The sequence below is a fragment of the Achroia grisella genome, unplaced genomic scaffold, assembly GCF_030625045.1.
Source record: "Achroia grisella isolate CSIRO2021 unplaced genomic scaffold, CSIRO_AGI_Agris_v1 utg402, whole genome shotgun sequence".
Taxonomy (NCBI): Eukaryota; Metazoa; Arthropoda; class Insecta; order Lepidoptera; family Pyralidae; genus Achroia; species Achroia grisella.
Genome location: NW_026712841.1, coordinates 8,647,106 through 8,671,331, shown reverse-complemented (window position 1 = coordinate 8,671,331; position 24,226 = coordinate 8,647,106). Strand labels below are relative to the sequence as shown.

The 24,226-nt window shown below is 32.5% G+C and overlaps 1 protein-coding gene across 1 annotated transcript; it reads right to left on the bottom strand.

The window, feature by feature from the left end:
* Nucleotides 1-212: 212 nt before the first annotated feature.
* On the bottom strand, nt 213-13,539 carry LOC131844521 (inactive ubiquitin carboxyl-terminal hydrolase MINDY-4B). Its single transcript, XM_059193433.1, has 11 exons — nt 13,494-13,539; nt 10,463-10,551; nt 8,940-9,169; nt 6,556-6,745; nt 6,186-6,251; nt 5,288-5,358; nt 3,619-3,766; nt 3,002-3,139; nt 2,383-2,462; nt 1,383-1,520; nt 213-300 (listed from the first exon to the last, which is right to left on the bottom strand). Exons 1-11 carry the CDS (start codon nt 13,537-13,539, stop codon nt 237-239), a joined length of 1,260 nt encoding a protein of 419 aa, XP_059049416.1. The 3' UTR covers nt 213-236.
* Between the last annotated feature and the right edge of the window lie 10,687 nt (nt 13,540-24,226).

The following is a 24,226-nucleotide window of genomic DNA, read 5'->3' as shown; positions in this document are numbered from 1 at the left end:
AATGAGGCATTTAAAAATACTTACAACCCTAGATTTCCACTCTTCTATCACCAACCCCAATTTTTTAATAGCGAATTTAATTTATATGACAAAACAACGTGTGCCGGGTCAGCTAGTAAAAATATCCAAATAACCTCTAATATAAAACAAACAACGTAATATCCTTACAACATAATTGCCAACAAATACAGACATAGCGCAGATAAGGCGGGATCTAATCAAAATATGATAATATTTTACTTCGCCGGTTCTCCGACATATGGAGCATTCCCCGTCCAAGTGATTTTCGCATCTTGCCATCTGCAAAAATAATATTAAGAACTCGACAAGCTGCGATTTCCTGCTTAAAACTTTATAAGTCAATTATAGTTCCTGTTATGGGGGACAGGATTTAATATCGAATGAGTTTTGTTACCACAGATTATATCGTATATCTATTACAATACTGGGGTAATTCAGTAATTTGAAATTTTTGAAATTAGACTTTAATATCGCAGTTACAAAGTGGACTTTCCAACATTTGTAATTTTTTATTTAAGCCAGTATTATAATAAGCGTGCGATATAATATGTATATAATGTCGAACTTGTTTTCAGATGATAAACAATAGGTGATTTCGAAGATTTGTGGCTCCATCGTTGTCATTTCTTCATGAATTCTCCACAATGGGCTAACTGATGTAATCTTTTTCTTTTCGAACACCTCTAATACTGTTCACCGCAGCTGGCCTTTACAGCTTCACCGGATGATACGGGGTGTGTGTAGATAGCACTTCAAACCCGTGGAAGGACTTATGGAGCGACTTAAGGCCAACTCCCGCCTGACGGATATGACTTTAGTCTGAGGGCGCCGCTAGGGGTTTGAACTTTGACTCAGGCCATTTCGATCCCCGTTTAAATTGGATGGGAGATCGATCGGAGGGGACCGGAAATCGATACCAACATTGCGATACGAGTTTGGTGCAGGTTGGCGGTCGAACTGACAACTGTAGTTTCTAAGCTATATCAGAGTTCTGTTAAATGCCTCTTACAAAGTCAAATATGATACTATGTATATAATTTAATATTATAACATGAAATGAACTTTGGGAAAACTACCTAATTCGACAAAATAATTGTATTGCTCATTATACTCATTTATACGATCCCGATCGATTGATCGCCCTTACTAATCAAACGGGGATTCAAATTACGATATCCTGAGTCGAGGTTCGAACCCTTAGAGGTGCGCACTAAAGTCGTATCCGTCAAGCAGGAGTTTGGAGGAGGTTTGGAGTGCCAACCGTACTCGTAACCCTATCGTTAGCTGCAAAGGTCAGATGCTGCCAACAATATTAGAATACTTCGAAAAAAATCATGAATACAAATAGACAAATCACTTACTTAGTATGTATAAGTTTCTCAAGTGGTGTAGCACTTATATCATCATTCCTCAATACGCTCGACGAGTCATCATGAGCACGTGTATCAACGTTTAGAAGCACGTGACATCCACCGCATGTGTAATAATGGATGTCAAATCTGTAAAAAAAATTATAACCCACTAGCAAGACTGTTATGTTAGATGGGGAAGTCAGGAGCATTGTCAGTTTTCGACTTCGTGGTAAAGGTAACTCTTGACTTTTTCTTTATGATGATGGTACCCAACAAGCATATGGTTCAACTAATGGTAAACAGTTATGCTAATAATAGTAGTTGTAGCATGGTCGCCTGAAACACCAGGGGTGTCATGTCCGCGTTGTCGACCCTTAAGTAACGAGTGGTATAGATCGAGCTTACGAATAATCTTATATATAAAATTCTCGTGTCACAGTTTTTGTTTCTATACTCCTCCGAAACGGCTTGACCGATTCTCATGAAATTTTGTGAGCGTATTGAGTAGGTCTGAGAATCGGCCAACATCTATTTTTCATTCCCCTAAATTTATTTTTTTATTTTAAGGCAAAACAACGTTTGCCGGGACAGCTAGTAATGTATAGAAATAAATAAAATTGAAGTGTCAAATTCAAATACAAAAATCATTTATTCATGTAGGACATTTTAGCCGCTTATGAACGTCAAGTTTTTACATTATATTTTTTTCCCTACCGTCCAGTTCGATATATAGATCCAATTGAGAAGAACTAGCAAGAAACTTATTGAATTACTTTTTTTTTTAAAGCCAGTTTACAATGTATAATGCATGAATAACTATTGCCATGCACGCTACTCATTCAAGTAATGTCATATGTGTCATAATTGTCATTTAATTTACTAGATTTTCACTGAATGAAAGTGTGTACGATACTTATGTACATAATCAAAAAATACCAAAAAAATGTTTAATATTTTCTGAGTCTTGTTACAATAACAACAAGACTGAAAATAAAATAAAAACATATACCTCCGTTCAGCGTGGTAATTCCTCAGCAACTCGCGATTAGTATTGAACAGTACGCCATAATGTCCTGAACAACTGGTCACCTGGAAATTAATTTAATGATAATAGAAATACAAATTTTGAATAGACATATTTTTTTTATCCTATTGATCATTCGGAATTCATCATAAGAACGGTCAATCCTATCGCACGCTTAATATGAGTTCTAGACTATTGAAATAAATATTTAGATTGCTTTTTGTAATTTTACATAAAATATATAGAAAACATACAGACCAATATAAACAATCATACTCTTGTATGTAAATGTTTGCAGAGAGCGAGGAACCAAACGCGCGACCCTTGGAAGCAAAGTATGATAAACCGCTAATACACACAAAGTCCTCCGACTTACCAATATTTTTTTGTAAATACATATAACAATTTTTTTGAACACCCAGACCAATACAAACAATCATATTCGAATACAAAAGTTTGAACTGTGCGAGGAATTGAACTCGCGACCATCGGAAGGAAAGTGTGCTAATCCTAGGGGATAAAGTGTGCTAATCCCCTAGAACACCAAAGCCGTCCATATAAATACTCTACAACGATATTCTATGAAAAAATCTAATTAACATACCCATATTGGCATTGCAGGTGTCTTCAACCTAGACCCAGGGTACTGTCTGTTGATATTGTCCTTCGCGTTATCATCGCCTCCATACCACACCAATAAACCGACCGGACTGCGGGATAGAATACCGAATTGTGGCAGCGCCTGAACAAAATTATATTTCACTTTTTATCTGTATAAATACATAGATAATATATCTATCAATCTAACTATTTCTATAGATAGATAGATAGATTGATTGATAGATTACTAGGTAGATAGATAAATTCTTTATTAACCAATTTTAAACACACGTACACGACGTAAGGAAAAAACCATTAAAATAAATTGAGGACTTTATGTACCACAAAGATGAATAGATAAGCAAGCTGTATAAAGCTACATATAATATACATGAACATCACATATGACACCCTTGACACTACTCTTACATTTCCTGAGAACTAAGATGTCAGGCTTCTTACCCTGTAATTTCACTGTCTAATCTGCACCCTACAACTGAAACATACCTTACAAAACAACCTGCTTTGCGACTGAAATAGGGAGACTGAGGTACCCATGCAGACCTTTTACAGTCTTTCTTTGTAAAATAGTGGTCAGTATATTTCAGATTTAACGCTTACATAATGATCCTCATCTCCAACGTATAGTACTCCATTGTGAAGGTACGGAGTAGCTCGTCCTGTTAGAAGCAGTGTCACGATGTTCAATGAACCTTCCACGTGTGCTGATACTAGATACGGTAGCTTCCCGTCAAGATCTTTTTTGATACTGTAAAGGTTGAAATATAAAGCCAGATACGGAATTTAATTATTTTATATATAAAAAGAATAAGTTGTAGTGGTTAACTTTTTTTTTTGAACTTTAACACTTTACTCCGTACCATATATAGTCTCAAGATAAGCATAGTTTATTTTATGTACTGAACAAATGATAGAAAAACTTTAATATATTAAGTTTATTTCTTTGTAAATACAGACAAAATATATGTACTGTTTGTCTTTCTAATTAACGGCTCATAGACAAATACCACTGTTTTCGGCGTTAACAAGTTAATGGCTACATGACGCCAGCAGTGTACACCAGAGACAACACTATGCATCTTTCTCTTTCTCACATATGCTACACTATATATAGAAAATACCCAGGCTAATATAAATTATCATACTCATGTTGCCCATCAGAAATAAGGTGGTGAGCTAAACCGCTAGACCAGCGAGGGCGTTGTCATTTGTAAGTGGTAATTGTCTATATACATGAACAGTACAACTGATATCGCCATACAAAAGATTGGCTGTATCGCTCCTCATGATAAATTTATCTATATTACGACCCATTGAACTGTTTAGTAGTGAATGAGACAAACGTTTCAAATTTTTAGTTTTAGTGGAGCGTGCATGCCTAAGGGCTCAATAAATAAATAAATGGTAACACTAAAATATATAGTAACATTTATTTGAACACTTAATAGTCCAGGGGCTGTTTTGTTTCATACAAACATATTTATAGCTCATAGAATAATTCATTAGGAGTCTGCTCAGACAAATGAGTAAATATTTGTTTTAGCAAAACTAATACTTGTAAATTAATAAATATGTCAGACGTGAAATACCGTAATTATTTTGTTCGGTTATTCAAATAATATACGTATAAAATTCAACCTTCTTTTATACGTTCTCTCTTCCTTTATATGTTTTTTTAACCTTGACGTAAATAATAGATTTATCTACCTATCTTTTATAAATTCTATGTTTTATTTTTATCACTAGAGAGCGTTGTTCAGTTACAACATGGTATATTTTCGTTTTTGAGTTACGTATAAGCAGTTTATTAATTACATCGCCAGCCCCTCTCATCGATCTCGCTTGCAATTCAAACTGAGATCGAAGTTACGACGGCTTTAGCCGAGGTTTGAAAACCCTGCGATACCTTCAGACTAAAGTCCTATCCCTCAGGCAGGAGTTGGCCTTTAGCCGCTCCATAAGTACTTCCGCGGGTTTGAAGTGCCATTTGCACTCGTCTCCTATCGTCCATTGAAGCTGTAAAGGTCAGCTGTAGCAAACAGCTTTAGAATAGTTCGAATAAAAAAAAATTACATAGCTATTACGTGTGTACATATTTGTGACATATTTGTGGTAATTGCGATCCTATTATACATTTGTTTAGAAGTAAAGAGCATGTTTATTTTTTAGGTTCCAGCCCCACATGCTGGATTCCCTGTAGAGCGCGAGCGTTGCGATAGTAAAAGGTGATAAAAGGTTATTTATGGTAGTTAAAGAGCCAATAACTTACTTCTCACACCCTCTTGACAGTACAACAGCATACAACAAAAGCAACGCGCCAGAGCCATCTTCAGTTTGAAACTGTACATAAAATAATATATAAACCTTCATAACTATAATATCAGTTGGGTAGTCAGAACCATTGTCAACTGTCGAAGTTTCACATTGTTGACATGCATTTTGCTGGGTGTATTCGATTTTTACATGAACATTTGATAAATATAGCAAAAAGAGGTAACATAGTACTCCTGGAACACCCATAATATTCGTATACATCACATTATGATCCGCTTACTATACATATAAATAAGCGAAGCATTATGTGATATACTTGGAAATTTTTTTTTTGCTAGTACATCATTATCACATAATGTTAACATGATAGATATAGATATATCTATCGTGTTCAGAAACTCTATTAATAGTAGTTCAGATATTAAATTTTTCTATTTTCTAATCTAAATATACCATTAAATTTAAAGTATAACTTGCTTATTGCTTCTATAATTAAATAGATAATAAATATACTGTAAAGAAATTCTTTTTAAACAATTTTTTATGTAATTGGATTGTAAAACAGGTTGATAGCCTGCCTGATAGTAAGTGGTCATTGCGGTCTATATAGATGAACAGCACTACACTTACTACGTGACCAGCCGCGATACCACTTATGGCCCTTATTCTGTAATTTCTATAAAATCAGCATCCTGGAACCGAAATAGCTTAGAAAGCAAGTTACTTGGCGGCTAAAGTAGGTGAAACTGTGGTACCCATGCAGACAACTTTTTAGTCTGGGTAAAATCAACATTTATAACAAATTGGTAAGTTTTGGCTATATGACATTGTGTATATCATTGAATTTTTTTTTAATAAGTCCCAGAATCCGAATCTTCATTAATGTTACTCACCAAATATAGGTAGCGCTTTATAAAAATCTGAAGATCCTCTAATTTCTTGAAATCGAACAAGTGCAGCTTGAAACAGAATTATTCGTAGCTGTAATAATACACACATCTGAGTATAAACTTTATAGTAATATTTGTAATAGATGGGTATTATTAACAAATAACTGTTGTTGCTTCGGCTTCTCATGGCTATACTAAAAAAACAATGGGGCCAAACCTGGAATATCAATAAGAAGACAATATTTTTAATATTAAGAGTTTTGTACTTTTTCTGTAATTTTCGAACATTTTTCTTCCTGCAAACACTGATTTGATAACTAGAAACAATACAAATATAATAAATTTTTAATATTATGTAAAAACTCTACAATACCTTCTCAGTGATACCATCTTGATAATAATGCGAGCTATGCTGTACATAATTGTTATCACTTGGTAAGCCTACAATAGCTTTGGGTTCAATTCCAGATTGGATATTGAAGCCACCTGCGCAGCGCCATATGACCTCGCTACAGGCACGCCATAGCGCTTCCTCTTGGCGTTCTTCGGAAGGTCGTAGATAGCTGCAAAGAAATATGAGAATTATATGTATAATATAGAAGATTTGTAGCTTGTGAAACGTAGACTCTGACTCAAAAGGCAAGGGACAAACAGGAAGCTTTTGAAATATAGTGAAGACTGAATGATATGAAGTGAAGAGAAGTGAAGAAGGTGGAGAAGAAAGAAGTTAAAGAAGAAAGGAAAAATATTTATTATAAACATCATTGAAAATAGGTGAGGAAAAATATTGGAGCACTTGATAAGACGAACGGTACGGAAAAATAGAAGAAAAAGTAAGAAAGTAAAACGGGGAAAAATTTGGAGTCATGTCGTATAAATCAAATAACTGAATATTATGAAAATCATGGAAAATGGCAAGATCTCCACCGACAAGAGCACGGCTCTCAAACTATGAATGAAGATTATATATTTTATAAATATATTAAAAAAGACTTTAGTGTCAATTACAAGTCGTATACTGAAGCTATATTCAAGTCCAGTAGGTCACAACGAATATTACGAGTTTTCTACTACTTATATACCAATGCTTCAGAATACTTCATTGAAATAGAAATAGAAATAGAAATAATCTTTATTCAAATAAACTCATTACAAGCACTTTTGAATAGTCATATTTTGATTCTACCACTCATTCGGAATGCAGATTCATCACAAGAAGAATGAGCAAGAAACTTGTGTGTTGCTCTTTTTTATAGATGTTTTTTTTTTATATAAATAATTACAGTGTAACAAGTAAGAGGCATGCGACAATCAACATAGAAATCGTGCTAACATACGTTTATATAATTTAATTATGTAAATAAATACGAATATACATCACGACGTATAAAACTCGGAAATATTCTTACAGCCACTATAAATTATGGGTTAGTACAATAACTTAAATAAGCACCAACCACTTGAAATGATCCATTTTATGTAAAATATTGTTGAAACGGTGCATAGTGCAGATTTAATACTGGCACTGGACAGGTTAGAAATTATTATCGGCACTTTATAGCTGTTTGGAATTCGAGAATGTTTGGAAATCTTTGAATGAGTTTCTTTTTTTATTAATTTAAAAAAATAATAATGTTATTAGCTGAATTGAAAATTTCGTGTGTTCCATATTTAAATCCAAGTGATCTTTTACTATTAGCTGTTCGCTCTTTGTTCAAAATTAGACCATATGAGGTTACGTTTTAGGTTTCAATTTGTAAGAGCCATACCTACCTTATCTAAGTTCTATATAAATTTTGTGAACATACATATTCATAATTTAAAAAATATTTACGATACATATTATACAGATTCTTTAATTGTAATCTCTACTCTGTACTGTACTCCTGATATTCAAAATTAGACCATAAAGCGTTTCATTTCAGGTTTCAATTTGTAAAAGAGCCATACCTACCTTGTCTAAGTTCTATATAAATTTTGTGAACATGCATATTCATAATTTAAAAAATATTTACGATACATATTATACAGATTCTTTAACAATAATCTCTACTCTCTGCGATCGTTTAACTAAAGACTTATATGTATTTGACATTGACATATATTATTTTAGCATCCGCATTTTATGTTCCACTAAGTAAATAATATATTTTGCAACTTATTGTACAAACTATAAATGTTGTTTACAAATAATATTATCTATATTAGAAATCTATTCTATTATAATAACGGCTCAAAATATTTCTTTTTTTATAGCCGTTTTTATTAGAATCAAACTAGTGTTTTAGTCACAAGCAAAACACCATAAAACGTGGATAAACTGGTATATATCAAATAAAGTATTGGCCGATACTGTGGTACAGATTTATGCCAAAACACGTGAGAACTATAGAGTTATGATTGGTATTCAGTAAATAGTTTTTTTTTTCATATAAGAGAAAAATAAATCTTTTAAGCATGAATTGCTTAAATATTAATTAATTAAATCCTTAATATTGTGAAATATGGTGAGGGCCAAGCAGTAAGACTTTTTAACTTTTAACACTTAAAAAAAATGTTAGAAACCTATTCTCAGACCTACTGAATATACATATAAAATTTCATCAAAATCAGTCAAGCCGTTTCGGGGGAGTATAAACACGGAACCTGTGACACGTGAATTTTACATATCTATTAGATTTACTATTAAATTAAAAAAAGTATTTTTTTTTTGTAATGTAAATAATATAATATATGTATAATTTATAATATACTTACGTGTCGGGAGGCAAAGCAGACTTATTATCCTTTGTCTGTGGCCGGGAATCGAACAGCAACCACTTAATGATATGAGCTTGGAGTCCGGACAATAGAGATCTAGCGGCATTCCGTGGTGCCGATAGTCCATACCCGAGCGTTTGGTCCGGGGGTCTCATAATCAGCGGGGTCCGAACCCACTCCCCTCGAGGTGGACATGACGCTGAACCGAAGGTTACAACTCGAAGTTCCTAGGGAGAAAATAAATTCAAATTTAATATAGAATTATTATTTATATGCCGCCTATGTATTATTTTCTTATCACTTTTTCTGCCGTACAGTTGGGTCAGCTACTTCAGTTTAGAATTAAAGTAATATATTTTCTTATGTTATGTATTTATATTATTTCAAAAACAGCAATATTCATATTATTAATACTAGATTTAAAGACAATCTTGCTGTCCCAAGTATTGTTTAGAAAAGGTCAATAGATTTTTTATGGGAATAGGTATAAAAATTTACAATAAACTACCAAAGGATATACTGGAATTACCCTTAAATAAATTCAAAATATCTGTTAAATCATATTTACTGAGCAAAGCCTATTACTCACTAAACGATTACTTGAATGACGAGCGTGCATGGCAATAGTTGTTCATGCACTTGATTTTCATTTAATGTTACACATAGACACCTATATAAATATACATACAATTTATAAACATGCTGTTAGCCGCGACTTCGTTCGCATGGAAATAAACCCTATTTTTGTAATAAAATGAATAAAATTTCTATAATTAAAATAGCCTAAATTACTCTTTTTAATATTAGCTAACTCTGACTAAATTCAGTCATAATCGGTCCAGCTGTTTCAGAGATTGGAAAGAACAAATAAACAGATTTTTTGTTAATGAATAATTGATGTATTTATAATCTATTAATTTGAAATTGCAAACAGACAAATTAATTTTATTTATTTATATAGATAAATGTATCGACTAGGCACGAACCGTTGTTGGGAGCTATTGTTTATATTACTTTTTATCAGTTTCAATGTTTAGCAACAAAATTAAATACTATACTTTGTATTGACAAACAATTACACTGAAGAACACGAATACTTGCAAGTGTTGTGCACATTTAGACAAAAAAAATACATATATAGTATTTAATTTTGTTACCTGGGTGTTCTGTAATGTGTATTTATATATAAAAAAGTATTTCTGTTCGTTCTCTAGTATCCGTAATACAAGTTCTGATTAGTTTATATCTATCTATCTATCTATATATGTGAAAGTCCTCGAGTGGTGACCACGGACTGGAAGGCGCAGCGTGGGAAGGCCTCCAACAAGGTTGACCGAAGATCGAATCAAGATCGCTGGAAGGCGATAGATGCGAGAAGCGCTTTCTTGGAGCTTTTGAGGAGATCTTTAGGGGAGGCCTTTGTCCAGCAGTGGACGTCTTCCAGGTTGAGATGATGATGATGATGATGATATATGTGAATTGTTCAGGATTATTATTAAGTTAGTCTAGTCTACACTCACGGTGGCTTCCTCTTCTGTTATTGCTTTACCACCTACCACAGCTGGTTTAGCACCAACCAGCAGCTTACTCCTGGCGTACAGTACTCTTTCTGAAACAATTATACTTAATATTATTACTATAACTTCTATCTTTTCTTCTTTCAAGGCAGTTGTAAGTTCTAATTCTTAATCCCATCATTTGTTTATCAAAGTCTTCAAAAAGGGATAATTCCTCAATTATCATTGTTTATATATATGTGATTTGTTTTTTTTTGTGTCAACTGATTACGAAGATACATTTTTTATTTAAAAAGTGGTGCTTCACACGTGTATAGTACACCTAAAATTTTATATACATCTCTCGAGTAGTTTTTAATGCAATTGAAGTTTCCTAATGGCTTGAACAATTTATTATAAAATAATATGGTTTATATTTAGTAAGTCTGGATAGTGTAGTTTGTTATCTACTCGTCGATTAAACTCCAAAGATCGTGATTTCGAATTTGGTCGACATCAAAGTACTTCGAGAATGATTTCTGACTAACTGTTTGGTAAAGGAAATTGATAAATAACCAAATGTAGACGGCAGTAAAATCGCCCCAGGCATGTTAAATATACATATGTATACCATATACAAGCAAAATGTCAGTCGTTGACCACAAAGACGTAATGCTTGTAACTACATAACAGCAAGGTCTACTTGTAACTGCTTTTATTTGGTAGCTGTGCTCGCAACTTCGTCCGTGTGGAATTTAGCTTTATTTTTTTAATATAAAAGAATTTTTCTAAAATAAAAGTAGTCTAAGTTATTCCTTATTACATCAGCTACCTGCCAATAAAAGTCCCGTCAAAATCGGTCCAGTCATTTCAGAGATTAGCCGGAACAAACAGACAGACAGACAAAAAATATAAAAAAAAATATTTTGGTGTATGTATCGTATTTAGTAAAAAACGGTTATTTCAATATTACAAACAGACACTCCAATTTTATTTATATGTATAGATAACAGTCAATTGATTTAATATCTATACTAACATTATAAGAGGGAAAAGACGGAGTCGGTGGTCTAGTGGTATAGCATATCGCTTTACTACCCAATGGTTGTGGGTTCGATTCCTTGTACGGTACAAACATTTGTATTCATGAGTATGATTGTTTGTACCGGTCTGAGTGTTTTCTATGTAAAATATGTATGTAATTACGAAAAAAATATATATCTATGTATATGTATTTGTATCAGTTATCTAGTGAGCATAACACGAGCTTTAGCTAGCTAAACTTGGGTCTAGATGGCGCTGTGTGAATTGTCCTGAGATTATTATTATTAAATATTTGTTATATTGTATATTTGTATAGACTAAAAAAATACTCGATTAAAAAAAACACCTGTACATAGTTCAAACAGCAAATCAGAGATTCGAAGTTTGTTTTCGAGCTGTTGTCAAAGTAATATATATGAAGCAAGTCTTTAAAAATAGAACCTTAACAATCTATACATATAAATAAATAAAATTGGAGTGTCTGTTTGTAGTATTTAAATAACCATTTTTAGTACATGCATATGAATATAAGTACGGTACATACACCAAAATAACATTTTTTAGAATTTTTGTCTGTCTGTCTGTTTTTTCCGGCTAATCTCTAAAATAGCTGGACCTATTTTGATGGAACGTTTTTGGCAGGTAGCTGATGTAATAAGGAGTAACTTAGGCTACTTTTATTTTAGAAAAATAAAGTTAAACTCCACGCGGACGAAATCGCGAGTACAGCTAGTGTTATATATAACTGTAATTATAATTATTAATATAATTTAAATTAATTGTGGTCGAATTTTGACCATTAAGCGACCACTAGTATAATTATAATACAATAATAACCATGGACAATTAACATAGTATTTGGTCACTATAGCAAAATAGAGCTTGTGTTGTGACTACTACACTATTGATAGATATACCTAAATACATTTTTTTTGTAAACGGGTACATAACTTATAAACAGACAGACCAATTCAAACAATCATATTAATAAATACAAATATTTGTATCGTGCAAGGAATCGAACCTTCGACCATCGGAATTAAAATTTCCTAAACCACTACACCATAGAGGTAATCAATTATTAGTTACATATAAATAGATGATAGATATATAGTGATGGTTCCAAGGGCAATCATTCGCAATATAACGTTAGACCGTCCTAAATCTATAAGGGATTCCAACAAACGTCTCAACATCCCTCATTCTGCGCTAACAAACCCTCGCTGCATGTATGCAAAGCTCTAAAGCCTGTCGTTTTCAGCTAAATCCATTGTTGGGGCCACAATAGACACCAATTTGCTTTCAATGGCACTCCACTGGTGTATGTAAGAAGTGTATCTTCATATTTTACTTTGATATTTTGGTACTGAATAAAATTTGTGTATCGCAATTCTGTTCATATTAACTGCTACCTGACCAGGCGATTTAATCAAGATTAAATATAATCAAAAAAGTTTAATATTGTCAAATATAAATGATGATGAATTTCATAAGCATAAGTGACCACGCGAATCAATCAAGATTAAATATAATCAAAGAAATTGTTCATATAGTTAACAAGCTACTCGCCCCGGCTTCGCCCGGGTGTACATGTATTATATATATAACCTTCCTCTAGAATCACTCTATCTATTTAAAAAAACGCTTCAAAATCTGTTGCGCAGTTATAAAGATTTAAGCATACATAGCGACGGACAGACAGCGACGGCGACTTTATTTTATATTATGTAATTATAATGAAGATAAACGATGATTAGTTTCATACCGTAAAAAAATTTACAATTAAAAATGTTAACGAATTACTACAAAGAAAGGAGTTTATTACATTTTAGTTTAAGCATATATAGGCAGAAATTTACTTATGAAGTCTGTTTTAATTACATAAACTGTATATATTTTAAATAAAAATTAGTAATATTTTGAAAGAAATACTCATCAACGAATCATCACATAAAGTAGAATATGTTTACTACTGTTCAATAAAAATATATAAATAAATAAAACATCAAACCGTAAAATTCTTCTTGCGAAGTACCGAGAACACTTTTTCTTGACATTTTCACGATTGTACAACTTTTTTAAATAGTAAATTACACAAATAAATTATTGCAAACATATGAAATACACTTTTATTGTGTCTGAAAATAAAGATGAAATTTAAATGTGTGAAGTATCACAATAAAAAAATTAAGAACAAAAATATTATTTCCGATTTTTAAATAAAGAAAGTCAAATGGAATTACAAATGAAATAAACACAATATGTAATTCCATTTATCTGTAATTCTTTATTTGAAAATAATATATTATATTTAATAATTGAAATATAAATTTTATTAAAATATATATAAGGTTGTAAATTAAATAATGAAACGGTAATGATATGGTTTTTTGGTCTGTAATTTGTGCAATATCATCTGACACCTGAGATACAGTATAATACTAGTTCAGGTGGCACAATTATACATATATCTTTAAATGTATTTACACTGTTATGCACAACTTAAATATGTAACAAAACAAAAGATTACAATAAATAATTATTAAATTATAAATTAAATAATGAAACGGTAATTATTTCTTGTTCTGTAATTCGTGCAATAAATAAAAGTGGTACAAATGGACGAGACGGTGGAGTCGTTCAGATATAAAGACAAACAACTGGGGTAAGTGCAACGAATGGGGAACAGGTGAGGCTTCTCACTATAGCTGAGGCTAAGTGTGAAATGTTGACAGTTGCAATGATTGGAATTGCATTCGTGCTGCACGATCGTATCGTATTCAATTGAATATGCTAGATTTTCTTTTACACTAATGATATCGCACGAATTGACTTGGAATTGAAATGTATACATAGGTATATATAGTCAAAATAAAAAATAAAATAGTCAAAAAAAGTTAAATAGGGCTGCTATTTAATTTTTTTTAGAAAATAGAGTAATTGGTAAACCTGGTACTTCCCTATCCCTAGCAGTATTTACAGCGCGGCATATGTATCTACCTACTCTGCGCTTTAATAACATATATATATAATATATGTATATGAAATGTATAGAATAGAATTCCTATATTCGAATCAATTTAATGTAAGCACTTTTGAATAAATGTAAATGTCCATTTCTATTTCTTTCCATCTATACTTCAGCTGCGTGCAATTTAACATTTATTTCATTGAAGTAAAAAGTCTCAAAAATAAAAGTAGCCTAAGTTATTCCTTATATTGCATTAGCTATCTATGACTGAAAGTTCCATCAAAATCGGTCCTGGAATTTACCATTTTTTTATTCCACGAAATAAAGTTTCAAAAATGAAAGTAGCCTTAGTTATTGCCCATATTACATTTTTTGTCAGGTAGTTGATGTAATAAGGAGTAACTTGGGCTACTTTTATTTCAGAAAAATAGAGTAAAATTCCACGCGGACGAAGTCGCGTGAACAGCTAGTAAATAAATAAATTACGATTTCAATTCGTACCTTCTCCATTTTTCATGTCGGCTGAATAATTATAAAACGCAGTATTATTCTATTAGGTACCACGTGACAGAACAAAGTCATAGACTAATTAATATGATAATTAGAAATAAACAAATTACATCTTTAATTCTAAGATGGAAACGTGGTAATTAATTTCTTGTTTTCTTATTTTTATTGCTTTTTTATAAACATTTATCTTAAATACACCTACTTTACTACTTAATGAATTTGTATTATTTTGTTTAGTTCCGAGAGAGAACCGAGATTAGAACCTTGACTACCGTTACGATCTTTTCTAATTTTAGCCTCGAATGATTAATAAAAAAAATATATAAAAAATACTACATGACTATATTATGACTATATTTAGTTACCAACCACAGTAGTTTATATTTGCTTTTTGAAGTTTAAAAAAGGTATAGGTGATCTATATCTATCAGATGGCCGTTGGGGCAGTAAAGTCCTCGAGTGGCGACCACGGACCGGAAGACGCAGCGTGGGAAGGCCTCCAGCAAGGTGGACCGACGATCTGGTCATGATCGCTGGAAGGTATTGGATGCGAAAAGCGCGGGACCGATCGTCGTGGAGATCTTTTGGAGAGACAAATGTCCAGCAGTGGACGTCTTCCGGGTGGCGATGATGATGATGATGATGATGATAGGTTATCTTATGTACCTATTCTATACTGCATTCAATTCTCATTTATTAACGCAGTATTATTCTATTAGGTACCACGTAACAGAACGAAGTCAAAGACTAATTAATATGATAATTAGAAATAAACAAATTACATCTTTAATTCTAAGATGGAAACGTGGTAATTAATTTCTTGTTTTCTTATTTTTATTGCTTTTTTATAAACGTTTATCTTAAATAATCCTACTTTAATATTTAGTGGATTTGTTTATTTTGTTTAATTCCGCTATAATTAGCATGTGTGAGATTAACAATTTTGAGTGCGGAAACTTGACTACCGTTACGATCTTCTGTAATGGTGATCGAATTCCGATCTCTTTTTTTTTTGGGACTACTCTAATGGTGTTGGCCGCAGCTGGCCTTTACAGCTTCACCGGACGTTAGGGGACGAGTGCAGATGGCACTCCAAACCCGCGGAAGGACTTATGGAGCGGCTGAAAGTCAACTCCTGCCTGACGGATACGACTTTAGTCTGAGGGCATCACTAGGGGTTCGAACCTCGCCTCAGGCCGTCGTAATTTCGATCCCCGTTTGAATTGGACGGGGGATCTATCGGAGGGGGGGGGGGGGGAATTCCGACTGTGACACGTGTTTCGCCTTTGAACGAGGCATCATCAGGCATCGAAAATAGAGAAATAGAATTCGGTTATAGCTTGAAGCCTGGTGTTGACTGTTCGGACTTTGATCACCATTAGAGTATTTATGAGCTTATAGTAGCGGAATTACACAAAATAATATAAATCTATTAAGTAATGAAATGGACTTCTGCAAAATAACATTTAATTCGATTAAATACAATCTTGCTTCAGGTAGGTTCACTCACGTGGGTACAAACTGGAAAACATCGCTAAATACATCATAACACATCCGACAACAATCACATACAATTGTGTAATTGAATAAAATAAATAGATTTATTATTATTATTACATGTTAGAAAAAAAGACTAAATTTCTTAGACCGGGTCTAGGAAGAAAACGTCTGGATGGCGGGAGAACGGATATATTGCGGAATATAACACACGCCACTCGGGAAATATTTTGTATAACAGTAAACGCAGACGGCATCTCTGTCTTGAAGAAATTTCCAGAACTGTTCTATAACGCATGCAGATACAAATCATTATTTTATTTATGAACTAGCTACCCACACTGGCTTCGTACGAGTGTACACGTATTATACATATAAACCACATATAAACCTTCCTCTTGAATCACTCTATCTGTTAAAAAAACCGCTTCAATATCCGTTGTTTAGTTTTAAAGATTTAACTAACAGACAACGACAGCGACTTTGTTTTATACTATGTAATGAAGCGGAGAACAAAATGTCTATTCTTATTATATTTTAAAAATAATAATAAAACAGCGTATATTTTATTTATTCTTTTTTTTAAAATCATTTTCGTTTTATTAGCGGCCAGTTACATATTTCAGAAATATGTGCGATCTCAACTCGAATATGAAAAGATGACCTATTATATTATAGAAATCAAAAGCCTTTCAATTACTGTGTGCAGAAGATAAATTAATATCTATACTCCCTAAACCATTTTTAATGTATTTCTATATATTTTTTTTAATCGAATAAGAACTTTTTTGTTTACGCAAACTAAAAATTACATAATTCATTAATAAAAGAGATTTATTTTAGAAATACACATCAGTGAGAAACGTTTGCTCATATCACACCAATAATGCAGCGAGATTTATTTACTTATGAGTAAAAATAAATAATATACTACTGATTCATGTATTAAATGGAAAAAATAATAAAAATGGCTTACCTTCATTATGTGTATTGGCATCTTTAATAACCCGTATCATTTTCATAATTTCAAATCAAATTGCCTTCTAAATTCAAAATATTTTAAAAAAGGCGGTAAAACAGTACGCGGTTACGAATAAAATTAAATTAAAATAAATTACTCGTTCGAAATTCAAATTGAAAATGGCCTATAAAATAAATTATGCGGCATCAAGTTTACTGGGAAAATGACATCAAATAGAAATGACAGGCAATCTGATTCCGGTAAATCGAATATCAAACAGACGTCCATCAAAGACCGTAATCAACTTTACCACAAGATTTTATGAACACTGCACAAGCGAAAATATGTCTTATTGCTTCGGTGTAGGATTTTAACTGGTACCGATGGTTGGGGTGCTAATAATGCACGTCAATTCCACATAGGTGGTTGTTACAAAATGCTTGTGCATTGTAGGTGTAGACGTTACCAAGCGTGTGCTAACCCTTTAGTTTTATGTGAATATGCAACATGGATAATAATGATGTATAAATTCATAGACAGGGCATATTTTTTTTTTGATGACAATAATGCATCCACCTGCGCGCAACGGTTTTGCGCAAGCTGCCTCCAGTGGAGGATGATAAAACGAGCTTGAAATCTGGTCAGTTAGCCCATTTTGGCAAATGACAATTTACCACGATGATTTCTAGGGGGAACCGCGTGGAGGTCAAACTGATATGGTACATTTCTAGTAATAGGGTTATTATTCCACATTAATAACAACCTACCCTAGGATATATTAGGGATTAAATATATCAAATGGCGATTATTAGTGTGGAAAATTAGATGTCTGCTCTAATAATAATAATATCTCAGGACAATTTACACAGTGCCATCTAGTAACAAGCTAACCAAAGCTTATGTTATAGAGACTGAATAATTAAAATGTATGTTGAATATTCTACTTATAAATGAAATTAGTATTCTATATATTAATGAACAAATAGTGGTAACGCAGGAGTAGGAAATTTCGTACACTATAAGTGTGCGAAATTTCAGCAGCCTAAACTCTTTCTCTGTATAAACTATAGTTTATATATTTACTGCTAATATATTTTTTTTAAATTATGCATAAAAAATATATTTAATCAATAAAAAATGTGTTCATATACATATGCATTTATATTATTTTGTTTATTGTTAATATGATTAAATTGATAATAGATGAATATTGTTTGCCTTTAATACAATTATCTATAGTCTTACTGAATGTTAAATTAATTATGGTCGAATTTCGATCTCTTGGCAACCATTGGTTAATTGGATTATTACTAAAATAGAACCCGCGAACATTTCAATGTCCACCGAGGCGATCAAATAAAAATGACATAAATATAATAAAAGATAATATTGGCACATCTACACGATTCTTAGTACATCCTGAATATATCCACGTTCGCTTTAGGTGGCTGAAATGCATTTCGCCTTTTTTGGTGTTGAGTATGGGAGCTTTATGTATTATAATAGTTCAGTGAACGCTACATTTGAAGATTTTATATAATATTTATAACTTGACGAGGGAAGGAGATTGTTAGTAAGACTACGACCCTATTGCTAGAACTGTACCATATTAAGTCAACCTCCACGCGATTCCCCCTCGAAATTAAGTGATTTTCACAATAGGTGAACTGATGTGACCTCATTTTCATCTTGTCATCCTCCACTGGTGTGTGGTATACGATTACCGAAGACGAGTGCTACCACTCTATTATCATCTATTAAAGTAAGTAGTAACTGAACTGAACTCACACAGCGCCATCTAGTCTCATACAAAACACAGCTAAATTACATATAAAAATACTTAGAAATAATTATCGAAAATAATAATATAAAAGTTATTTTATGTGATTAAAAATTCCAAAGACGGCTTTCCAAAGAGGTTTAAAATATATTGTTATTAAAATATAAGAAAAATTCAAACGTAAAAAAGAAAACGAAATAAAAACACGGTACTTTTCAATTTTTTTTTGAGTTATAGGAATGGAAAACAGGCACATGGGGACACCACCATCAAATTCGACTGTCTCATATGATGATGTACGTAACTACGTCATCATATGAGACAGTCGGGTTTGTAAAAAAAAAATACCGCTTCTGAACATCTTCTCTTGGCAATAGACAACGCTATATTAGCTGGTCCTGCAGTTTCACCTGCATGAAATTTATAGCCTATATATTATTCTGATGTATACACTATATTACTGTAAAGTTTCATCAAAATCTGTTTAGTAGTTTTTGCGTGAAAGAGTGACAAACGTCAATCCATACTCACAAACTCTAATTATGATACAGGCATAGCTTAGTGGGTCATAGACAAACTACTTAAAATAGAATAGAATAGAAAATCGTTTATTCAAATAAACATAATCTAAGCAATTGAATAGTCATAACAATGTTTTTCTTTTAATCTACCGCTCATTCGGAAAGCTTTCTCATCACAAGAAGGACTAGCAAGAAACTTGTGTGTTGCTCTTTTAAACAATCCTTGTAAGTTCACATTATACAATTCGAAACTACAAATAAAAAACTTAAGTTAAGTTTTCCGAAAATAAGAATTATTCTTGTCTTAGCACTAAGTAAGAGAAGAACATATATCCCTATTTCACCTGTGTATTCAAACAGATTCGCAGGCATAAGTAGTACATGCATAAAGTAATTTAAACTAGGTATGGTATTCACTTCCTTAAAGCTATAAAGCTCATGCAATTCAGTTTCTAGTTGCCGCTATCGTGTCAGATTAAACATGCTACCTGTGACCTTATAGGAAATTAATCTTTTATTTTTAGAATCGATACGTGTAAATGTTCGTGGATACTTGCTATAATACGCGGCGGCCATATTTCAAAATGGCGTCGCGTTCCGTTTGATATAACCGTTAGATGCCATATATTTTCGAATCGCTTACTTTATTCCATTTTGTTTGCAGTGTTGTACATTCCAATATGTTCGATATTTAAAGCATTGGTGTTAAGGGGGTCTTCCTATGTGATGGGTTGAAAAAATCGATTTTTTTTTTTTTCATAAATTGCTCCCTTAACATGTCTAGAATACGGTAGTAAAGCGATTTTAGAAAATTCGAAGTCGTTTTAAAGATACAGCAGGTAAAAGAAAGAGCGGTTCGGAGCGGTGAGTTGGCAGTTAGAGACCGGGCCTATTGTGTACCGTCGGCTTTATACCTGGCCTCCCTTTTATTAATATATTTGTTTATACAAGTTTAGACACGTTTCTACAGACTTAAACAGAAATTTCTATTGTTATAATATTTTACCGAAGTTATTTTAGTCTTGGTTGAACTTCGAAGAGAGCAACAGCTACAAATTATTTTTTTTCATAATGAGTGGACGGAAAGGAAGTACGAGTGGAAATGTTCATCCTGGTCGTAGTAAAAAAAGAAACAGTTGGTGTAAATGGCGTAAGGCTGAAGCTAATAATGAACTGGACCAATTTCATCACGATAAACCACCTCTAATTCCGCAAGTCCAAGAAGCTATCAAACCGGTTTTCGAAGATTTATCGAAAGACGAATTATTAATTCGTTGTTTAGGAGCAGAGACACAAAACAATAACGAATCTTTGAATTCTTTGATTTGGACTTTCGCTCCTAAACATCTTCATTCTGGTCCCAAAGTTGTTGAAATTGCTAGCTACTTAGCAGTTATTATCTTTAATGAAGGTTTTCAAGGTATTTTAAAAGTTATGTCGATTATGGGATGCCCTGTTGGTCGTGAAGCCCAAGCGTATGTTGAGAAACGGGATGAAAAGCGAATGTTACGCTCTGAGCGGCGCGTAAGTGATGTCGTTAAACAAGCCAGGATTGACTCAAGAGCTGAACAATCTGCTTTAAAAGAGTTTCACGAGGAAGAGGAAGGAATACTCTATGGACCAGGCATCGCCGATTGAGAGTAAGTTGATATTTTAATAGTTTTTAACGGACTTGAAACTTTAAACGCGTTTTTCTCAAAACTGTGTTTTTCAAACTTTCCTGCATTGTATCTCAGAAACGGCTGGACCGAATTACTTGAAATTTACAGGGCACACTCAATATATGTAAACGCATGGAATGAACTATTATCAATCGAAAATTTTCAAAACTTCGATTTTTTTATAGCAAAAAACAAAAAAAAAAAAACGCCTAATTTGCAACTTTTATTTCAAATGTCTATCAAAAATCCAATTTTTTTTATATTCATTTGATTATAGGTCAAACTCTAGTTTGACTGAATATTTTTAGCTGAAATTTTATATTTATACTGTCCAAATATGTGTTAATAAATGATAAAAAACTTGAAGCTCTAAATATTTACTGGTCGTAGAAAAAAAATCCTAAAATATCCCTAAAAAACAGGCCGTCACATAGGAAGACCCCCTTAATTCTTTTTTAATCTTTAATACGTTTTACGGCTTTGGATAAGTTTTGTAGTGTCAGTGTTGTTAATTGAAATATACTATTAATTAAAACAATATACATTTTTATATCAAAAGAAATAACGTAGGTACTTATTGGAGGGCCAAGTAAGAGAGATATAAATAGTTTTATTTTGATTCTATTTATATTTCATCATTGCCTTAACCCATTATTTGGGGTCGGCGCAGTGTGTTGTCTTCTTCCACTGATCTCTATCAGTCGTCATATCTGCGTTTACTTTCCTTTTATACATATCTTTCACACAATCCATCCATTTTTATTTGGTTGTCCTCTCTTCTTTATTTCCATTTACGTCAAAATTATGGACTTTGTTTAAGACATGGACTCCTCCGCATAACATGCCCATACCAAGTCAATCTGTTACCTCGCAACTTGTCTATAACTGGTGCAACTTGCAAACTTCCTTGTATACCTTACTCTGTATTACTGGTTACCCCACGCATCTATTTCAACACATGTCTACACATGCACACGATTAATTCTAAATTATGTTTATGTTTCCTAATAAAAAAAAAATACACACACACACACACAGAAAATCTATTTTTTATATATTATAACTACAGTAATTTCCAACATTTTATACTTGAAACTCAATCTCTTGATCTCTGAGAAATTGTAAGTGAAATTTACTACAGTTCAAATTCTGGAATAAATTACATAATTTTAAACGATTAAACTAATCTATTTATCTGACTACACACAGCGATTTTAGCAGCAGTATGCAATGATATGCATTCATCAAAGTAAACTGCAAGATAAGCAGGAACTGCATAAGCTATCTTGATCCATATAAACACTTTCTGCATTATTTGCAAACATTTAAAGGTTGTTATGCAATTACAAAATGTGGTATATTCTGAATCAGTCTTTATTATACGTGTTCTAAATAGATCCTCCATACTATTTATTATTATTATTATTATTATCACGGCTATACTTTTATGTAAGGTATGACAAGAATGGATAAGATAAAGAATGAATACATTAGAGGAAGTATGAAAGTGGCGCCGGTGTCGGAGAGGTTGAAGAGTAATCGTCAATCATGGTATGGACATGTAATACGTAGGAATGAGGATAATATTTTAAGGAAGGTGTTACATATGAATATGGATAGTTATAAGGGCAGACGAAGGCCGAAAAAGAGATGGATGGACTGTGTGAAAGATGATATGGTAAGAAAGAGAGTAAATAACGGGATAACTGCGAACAGGGATGAATAGAAGCGAAAAACATATTACGACGACCACAAATAAATGAGATAAGGAAGAAGCAGATGATGATGAATTTATTCAGGCTTAACCAATTTTTGTAGGTTTAAATTACATCCAACATTTCTTTCTTGTCTTCCAAGCAAAGGTCTCCTTTAATCAAATGTTAGACCTACAATTAGAATCACTGGCAGTTTTGTATATTATGTATTCAAAATATTACTATTCTCTTTATACATTTGTTTTATAAATTTCTGTCACTGCTATAATTTATAAAAACACTAAGCAAAATTTGCATTTCACCCATAACGCGCACACAAACGAATAATACCATTACATATAGGCTATTATATGTATCTATACACAAATATTTTGTTATTTCTACTAAGCTAATGGTGTATAGAAGGTCATCACGTGTGAGACCTTCCATACACGCGGAAGTATCATTAAAACAGCCTTTCATGCTGAACAAAACATGTTGATTAATAGCATTCCGAAATATGTTTGATTTGAAATTATATTTTGTGATACCCTATTCAGCAAGGTTATTGTTACGCCAATTACATTGAGAATTGGCTGTAATATATATCAGCGTTGATAGATGATATATTTTTTTAATATAACTTTTTTATGTAACTGGAATAAGCTTTCGATACATTTGATGGAGAAGAATTGAAGAACCTTTGTCTATATAAAAAAAAACAGTACCTTGGACATCATATCTTATGACCCTGTTACTTCTTATACGTCACCATTCCAAGCAACTAATACGATGACAGAACAAATGATGATGATGATGATGATGAAGATGATGATGATGTCTTCTTGGTACTTCAGTACACGATATTGAGGAATAAGCCTGCAATTCACTTCTCACTATCCAATCGAAAAACAACTCAAAAATAAACTGATTGTTGACTAAAATAGTGTTTTAATATAATGCTGCTAACAGTATATGCTCGCAGTGCATCTGTGAAAGGTATACTCTATAATAGGATGTGCATAGGATCAGTTGGCAAATTCATCAGAAATTAATCACGAATTTTAAAGTTTCTTATTTAATATACATTATTTATATTATTAACCAGGTTTTAACGCAAATTTTATGGTATATAAAAATATTTCCTCT